Source organism: Triticum urartu, chromosome 4 (assembly GCF_003073215.2).
Source record: "Triticum urartu cultivar G1812 chromosome 4, Tu2.1, whole genome shotgun sequence".
Lineage (NCBI taxonomy): Eukaryota > Viridiplantae > Streptophyta > Magnoliopsida > Poales > Poaceae > Triticum > Triticum urartu.
Genome location: NC_053025.1, coordinates 529,459,297 through 529,467,065, shown reverse-complemented (window position 1 = coordinate 529,467,065; position 7,769 = coordinate 529,459,297). Strand labels below are relative to the sequence as shown.

General features: G+C 44.3%; 1 protein-coding gene across 7 annotated transcripts; it reads left to right on the top strand.

Moving 5' to 3' along the window:
• The first annotated feature begins 1,628 nt into the window (after window positions 1-1,628).
• LOC125552466 lies at window positions 1,629-5,695 on the top strand. Of its 7 annotated transcripts, none has more exons than XR_007303614.1 (4): window positions 1,629-2,066; window positions 2,357-2,454; window positions 3,361-3,580; window positions 5,379-5,695. XR_007303614.1 is itself a non-coding variant. In XM_048716026.1 (3 exons), the coding sequence occupies exons 1-3, from the start codon at window positions 1,947-1,949 to the stop codon at window positions 5,453-5,455; spliced, it is 417 nt and encodes a 138-aa protein (XP_048571983.1). In that variant the 5' UTR covers window positions 1,629-1,946; the 3' UTR covers window positions 5,456-5,695. The 7 variants fall into 7 exon arrangements, 2 of the variants coding, with proteins under 2 accessions (XP_048571983.1, XP_048571984.1); XR_007303611.1 differs by having other exon boundaries at window positions 3,354-3,580; XR_007303612.1 differs by having other exon boundaries at window positions 1,629-2,124; window positions 3,354-3,580.
• The last annotated feature ends 2,074 nt before the right edge of the window (window positions 5,696-7,769 follow it).

Genomic DNA, 7,769 nt, shown 5'->3' with positions numbered 1-7,769 from the left:
AGCCGTTGGGCTGGCGTGGTGGTGCGGAGTCTTCACGAAGATCTGCATGCCACCACGTAGGTGCTTGCTGAGTCGGTGGAGAGGCCGCACGCTGCCACGTAGATGCCTGCCCAGCTGGTTGAGCTAGTGGCTGCATGGGAGCAGCGGTGGAGTCTTGGCAGATGTGGGCCTGGCTGCAACCCCGCAGATGTCCTCGACAAGGGTCTTGCCAGGGGCCCGACAAGGTTCTTGCCGTGGCACCGCGGTCGTCCCCAGCAAGGATCTTGACGGGGGTCTCGTGGATTTCCTTGGCAAGGACCTTGCCAAGGATCGTCGTGTTCTGGTCCTCATCTAATCTTGTGTATTTATGATCTCCACAAAGATTTGCATGCCACCATGGAGGTGCCTCCCAAGCCTTGGTTCCAATGTGGTTGATGGCGTTGGAACCCCTTGGCTCAAGGGCGGCGCGGTCTGCTGGCATTGGGCAAGTTGCCCTGGTAAGGCTCTTGCCGGGGCTGTGGAGGCTGCCCCGGCAAGGGTTTTGCCGGGGGAGTCCACCTCGCCCTCTTGCTCTTTGTGTCTCTGGTCTTGGCATTGCTTCAGTTGTCTCATGCTCCGGCTTCCCTCCTCTTCCCTGCTTAGTGCGGCCGCGGGCGCGGCTCTAACTGCCCATGCACAAGTAAAGGGGTACAAAGGAGATCCCCTACTTTTTTACACCGACCTAGAAATTTCACTCGTATCTCTTGCATGGGACCTAGAAATTCACCAAAGGACACACATGTGTTTTTCAAACAACTTTGGTGCAATGGAGCCTATGCTTATAGTTCAAATTTGAATTATGCCCAAAAACTCAATTAATATATAAAAAAGGCAAAACGAATCCAGAATAATTCCAAAATTTAGCACGGTACTTCTATTTGGTCTAATCTGGCTATGTAAAAAAATTAAGGCGGGAGAAAGCAGTATACGTATGTCGTTTCACACACGGTGGTCACACGTTCCCTCTCGGAACCACGAGCCTTCTCGAGGGAAGCTCCGGTTTGCAAGAAGCATACACAAAAGCTTGTCCCAATTCGGCCAAAAAAATTACCGCAGCATGTTGGTGCCATGTCATGACACCGCGCCAAGTTTCATGATTTTCAGGTGTGTTTTGGAATTACATGAATTAAAAAACCAAGTTTCTCAAACTTTTCGGGTGAGCCACGACGTCCAGATGTTTGAATTTCACTCCAATCTCTTGCATGGGACCTAGAAATTCACCTAAGGACATACATGTGATTTTTCAAACAACTTTGGTGCACTGGAGCCTGTGCTTGTACTTCAAAATTTATTTATGCACATTAAATGTCCAGAAACTCAATTAATGTATAAAAAGTCAAAACGAACTCAGAATAATTCCATAATTTAGCACGGTACCTCTATTTGGTCTAATATGGCTGTGTAAAAAAATTAAGACGGGAGAAGGCAGTTTACGTAGTCGTTTCACACACGGAGGTGGCACGTTCCACTACACCACAACACTTAATTAGGGGCAGTTAACTGCCGGGATAAATAGTGGGTTAAGGACAAACTTCGTGCGGAAGTGTAGGAATGTCGTTACTGCCGGTAGAAGTACTTAAGGGCAATAAACTTCGTGCGGAAGTGTAGGAACGAGGGCGCACAAACTGCCGGCAACGATTTTTGTTTGTAAGGACACAGTGTCCTTCCATAGTCGTGCGAGGTCGAATCCTCGGCTCCCTCCCTTCGACACCACCGACGGTGTGTCGAGGTCGATCCGTCGATGTCGCCCCCTCTCCCGCACCAGACCCCACGGAGAAGTCCGAGCCTCCTCCATTGGCCTGCGAGCGTGGCGATGACAAGCGCTAGAGGAACCGTTGCTGCTTGGCTCCTCCGCTGTCTCAGGGTCATCGCGCCACCACCATGTTGTCGCGCTCCTATTCTCCGCGGCCCTCCACGGCTCGGCGCTGATGAGGACCGACGGGATCCCCGCCACTGCTTCCTCCACCCAGCGGCGAGAGCTGTGCCCGCTCTTCACTACGCCGGCGCACCACGCTGCTCAGATCCGTCATGGTGGAAACCCGATACAGGTGGCCTTCCTTCAGATCTTTTTTGGTTTCTGTCAAATTTGTCAGCTGCTCAGAGGAGGTGAGGCTGTTATTCTTTTTTGTTTGATGGGAGTTATTCCCAACTTATTGTTTGGTCGATTTTGTTCCTGCTACCATGGACAGCCAGCCACCATGGCCTCTGAACTTTTGGCTGTTCGTGAGCTTGGAGAGCTGACACTTCGCTTTTTTGTGCCTATATTTGGCCACATTGTTTCTTAGCAAATATTCATCATCTAACATTATACATATGATTCTCTGTTTTGCCACTGCAGAGGAAGTGAGTAGAATACGTAGGGAAAAAGAAGAAGGAAACAACAGTCTTGCAAGCTAATAAAGAAACAGTAGCTTGCTCACAAAATTTCTATGAGTGGTAACGCTTCTCTTCACACATATAATCTGATTTTCACCACTAATAATTAGAAACTACAGGATTGTAGACACAGAGTCATCACATTGGTTAACAAGTGATTTATTTGAGAGGAACACAAGTGAATTTTACCTTAGTTATGCCAGTTCTATTTTCTTTCAGAAAATCCTTTTTATGGATTGATGGTGGGACTTGGGATTAAACATATACATGTGTGGAAGCTTCTCTTTGCATAATTTTGTTACTGATGCATCTATATTTTTCCTCTTAACTTGGGGCTCTTTTAAAAAGGAAGCACCTCATGTGTGAGAATTGGTTGTATTTACTATTTTCTATACAACCTGAATGTACTAGAAGGATCAACATTCATGAAACTATAACCAGCCATAGTAATCTTGCTATTGATATATACACACTGAAAGTCTAAAGACATGCTAGTAAAAGCTACTTTCTTTGAAAGCAGCAATACCATTTATATTCAATGGGACTGCCATTGCCGCACCTTTGATTGCTTTTTAATCTTGCTATACATATATAAACATTGGAAGTCTGAAAATATGCTGGCAAAAGCTACTTGCTTTGAAAGCAGCAATAAGGTTTATATTCAGTGGGACTGCAATTGTGACACCTTATAGCTACAACTCCTCTTGAAATTGAATTGTGAAAGGATGTGTCATATTGGAAGTGAAACTGTGTGCATGTAAGCTCTAATCAAGCTCTTCTAGTGAAATTCAACTTTTTTTACGACATAGTAACACAGTTATGTTTGATGGCCATGAAGGCATCAACACAAACACGTGTTTTTAATTCACTCATTTACTGTATGGTTTTGAATCATGTTAGACGCATCCCAGTTTTGGAATTGAACTGTCTAATCATACAGACACCTATTATCATGCTAGCACACAGTTTTCGCCGAACGACTCCACCGGCGACCACCATCCTCCGTGGAACGCCTTCCCTCATCGCGAGCTAGCGTACTCTCCGAGCAGGCCTCCTCCCGGCAAGCTTCACCGAGCACCAACCTGCGGGTCCACATCCTCTGCAATGAAGCAACCGAGCATCTACCCTCCGCAACGTTCTTCCCCTGGATCAATAGCGCTGCCTCCTTTTCCCCTTTATTTGTCAGGTGAGATTTCATATTTTGTGCCTTTTTTCTTCCGAGCTAGTTCTACTGTCATCACCAAAAGAGCAGGCTAGCAATTTGGAATATCTGATATAGTTGTTAGCTTGTGCTGCTACGAAATGTGTAAAAGTGTAATAGTCCTGAAATGGTTCTAAAAATGGAACTAAAAAATAAACATAGATGAACACTAGTACTGTTAGTAGCCCTTCAGATCGAAGGACAAGGACCATTGTTGATTAATAAGTGCATAGCTTAATTAGATTCGCTGACACCTGACTAAGTTGTTGAGTTGAGCTATGGAGTTCATTTTAATTTGAGAAGAAAGCTAATCATTTTAAGTCTTCAGTCCACCTGTTTAGTCCACCTGACTAAGTTGTTTAGTTGATTCCCCAAAGTAGAACCATCTTTGTTTGTGTTGTGCGAAATACGATATGTGTACAGAACAGGTGCTGTGCTTTTATGGTATAGATGATGGCATTCTTACTGCTATTTTGGTTTTTGTATTTTCCGAAATGACATGTTTCGGTTCATTATATTCTGTTGTGTGATGGCATTCCTTCTCCATATTGCATTTCTTGTTGCCTGTACTAGATACGGGTGATATGCATTTTGTTACTACATTTTTTCCTTAATGGAAGTATACTTTCTGTCGCATGTTAGGCAATTTTAGTGAAACTGGTCAAGAATTGACAAGAGTAGGATGGATAAAGTAGAAGTACACAAGCATATATTGATGGGGTAAATAAATTCATAAATTTGGGAAGTGACCTGACCTGAGAAGCGGGGTGGCTTGGCGGCTGCCAGCGACTTCCGAGCAGGTGGGCAAGAGCAGCAATCTTGACCTGTTCCGTAGGCTCAAGTAATCGGTTCCTCGATGCTTCCTTTCACCCCACAGTATACGCGTACAGTGCTGCATTACCTTGTCATTCCTGGAGACTCTGTACAAATGTTTATCTCAGTGCAAGAAAAAGAAAGATTTGAACTGAGCATGTTTTGCCTATTTGCACATGACAGATTTTTGGCTTCGAGCTAGAACTCAGTGTTAAACTCTACTATGTACAGTACATAATTTCAGCCTTGTTATGGCGTATAAAACTGATCCCAGTATTAGTTTTGGCTTGCTACACTGTTAGAGGGTATTCTCTTCAATGAATTCTATTAAACACAAGCTAAGATGCATGAGATACAGAGAGAAATCAGTAACCAACGGTTATTTCATTAGTTTTTTCTTCTATATACATATGATATACACTATATATACGTAGTTTTTAAAATTGATGTGGGCCTGCCCCTGCCTATTTGCACAAAGTTTTGCCTATCTGTACTATTGTACTCTGTATAGTACAGAGTTTTGCCTACTTGCACAACCGTATTGTGTATAGTGCAGAGTTTTGCCTATTTGTACACAGCTTTGACTATTTGTTCAAAATAGTACTGTATAGAGTGTTGCCTATTTGTAGAGTTTAACTCCGTGCAAAAAAAATTGATTCGAACTAAGAGTACTAAATTAACTCCAGAGATGATGCTATACATGTTTAACTCAGTTTTAGTCATTGCTTTTGCAAGTCAATTGTACAGGTTCCTGTTTTCCTTATTTGCACATGAAGATATTGTATGTGTACTTCAAACAATTCCTACATGATCTAATGATGTAACATTGCTTGCAGTGATGATGAAGTGATGCACATTTAGAAGAGTTCTATTTATGCCGATGAGTTAAACTGCAGCATGTCAAAATCTTTAATGTGCTAATTTAAAATCTGAAACGAGAGCTCCATTTTGAGTTTCTTATTTGTTGCAGGTTTCCCTACAGAAGTTGATGGGGGTTTCGAAGATCTTCAAGATGCTGAAGATTTGGGAGATTCGGAAGATCTTTAAGCTGTTGAAGATATGGTAGAGTGATTATGCTTTGTTTGTGGAACCTATACACTTGCTCTGCTCATTTTGCCGGTTGTTAGGCCACAATATGCTCATTTTGGTTGTGTGGCACCCCAGAAACATATGTTCTTTTGTGGCACACATGTAGAAACATATATGTATTGTACCTTTTGTGGCACAACCTGCTTATATATATATGGTTGTTATGTTAATTTATCGAATTGACTTTAAGGTTTTGGAGTGAAGTGTATGAATGAGACATGTTACTTTGATTGAAGTGTATGGATGAGTCATGTTACTTTGATTGAAGTGTATGGATGAGACATGTTACTTTGAGTGAAGCGTATGTATAAATTGTGTAATATGTAGTGATTGTTTGAACATAATGAATGAATATTACATTAGGGATGCCTATAACTATTTGGTAGTGAAATCTATGTGCTGGCATAAAAACTGTCGGGTAAACGAGCTTCTGCAGGCAGTTGGACTGCCGGTAATTGATGTCTCATGTACTTTGACCAATCTGCCGGGAGAAAACAAACTGTCGGCAAATAGATGGGCAAGGGCAAAGAAACTGCCGGCAAAAAATTATATGCCGGGAGAAGTTATCCCCGGCAGCCGTTCTCGTGGCGGTTCTATCTGCCGGGGGAAACACTGTCCTGGCAGTTTATCTGCCCTTGAAAGTGCTTTCTCCCAGCAGTTTTTCTGCCCTTACATCAGTGTTGAGGTGTAGTGTTCCCTCTCGGAACCACGAGTCTTCTTGAGGGAAGCTCCGGTTTGCAAGAAGCTTACACCAAAGCTTGTCCCAATTCAGTCAAAAAATATACCTTAACATGTTGGTGCCATGTCATGACACCATGTCAAGTTTCACGATTTTCAACTGTGTTCTGGAATTATAAGAATTAAAAAAACAAGTTTCTCAATCTTTTCGGCCGAGCCATGACGCCCAGATGTTTAAATTTCACTCCAATCTCTTGCATGCGACCTAGAAATTCACCCAAGGATACACATGTAATTTTCAAACAACTTTGGTGCACTGGCGCCTATGCTTGTAGTTCAAATTTGAATTATGCACATTAAATGCCTAGAAACTCCATTAATGTATAAAAAAGGCGAAACGAACCCGGAATAATTCCAAAATTTAGCACGCTACTTCTATTTGGTCTAATTTGGCTGTGTAAAAAAAATTAAGGCTGGAGAAGGCAGTGTAAATATATCATTTCGCACATGGAGGTGACATGTTCCCTCTCGGAACCACGAGCCTTCTTGAGGGAAGCTCCGGTTCTCAAGCAGCTTACACCAAAGCTTGTCCCAATTCGGCCAAAAAAATTACCGCAACATCACTACAAGGGAAAACCCTAGTAGTAGCGCAGGGTAATTGCTAGCAGTAGCGTGGGGGGCTGCGCTACTACTAGGGCGCTACAACTAACTTTTAGCAGTAGCGCTGGTGGTACCCGCGCTACTGCTACTTCTAGTAGTAATAGCGCGGTTGCCACCCGCGCTACTATTACTTAGTTGTAGCGCGGGTCAGAGCCCAGCGCTACTACTAACTAATTTAGAATTAAAAAAATTAATTGCAGCCATGGAGGCTGCTTCTACTCGGCGTCATCGTCCTCTCCATTCATGGCTGCTACTGGTCCTGGAGGGGATGAAGTTGTTTGTGGTGATGGTGCTTCCCCACCCTACTTGTGCCCGCAGCTCTCGTCTACGGCTGCTACAAAAGAAGAGAAATTTATTAGAAAGAGGAAGAGAGAGATAGAGAGCAGTAGGAGGAGGAACTCACTGGTGGCCGCCCGAGTTGGTGCCGATGCCCGAAACCCTAGATGAATCTCGGTGACCTGCTGCTGCTTGTCGTGGGACCCTTGACCCGGTGAGGAGGTGCAAGTGGTTTCATCCATGGCGGATCTGGCCGCCGCCATGTGGATGACGCTCTGATGGTTTCTCTCTCCTTCCAATAGCGGAGAAGAAGGAGGATGGAGGGGTAGGGGAGGGGTCTGCTAGAGGAGGTCGCCAGATTTGGAGTGGCGCCGAGGTGCGAGGCCGGCAGTGGTGGTGGGCGAGGAAGGGAATGGCGAGTGGGAGGAGAAGGGGAATCAGAAGAGTGTGGGTTTGGATTTGGGCCTCCGCACGCTATGTGTACATATGTCTTCGTGGGTCGATAGTAGTAGCGCGGTTTTATAGCCCTCGCTACTACTATGGCATGTCCCGGGTGGGCACAGTTGTAACACCCTCGATGCGACTATAGCTCCCACATGTCGAGGCACGACTTAGAGACATAATCGCATTGAAGGCATATGTCACAAATAAGGTAATC

Coding starts and splice junctions, on each gene's coding strand:
- LOC125552466 (XM_048716026.1), top strand. CDS start 1,947: ATGAGGACCGACGGGATCCCCGCCACTGCTTCCTCCACCCAGCGGCGA. Junction 2,067..3,360: donor ATGGTGGAAACCCGATACAG/GTGGCCTTCCTT, acceptor GCTAGCACACAG/TTTTCGCCGAACGACTCCAC. Junction 3,581..5,378: donor TTTTCCCCTTTATTTGTCAG/GTGAGATTTCAT, acceptor TATTTGTTGCAG/GTTTCCCTACAGAAGTTGAT.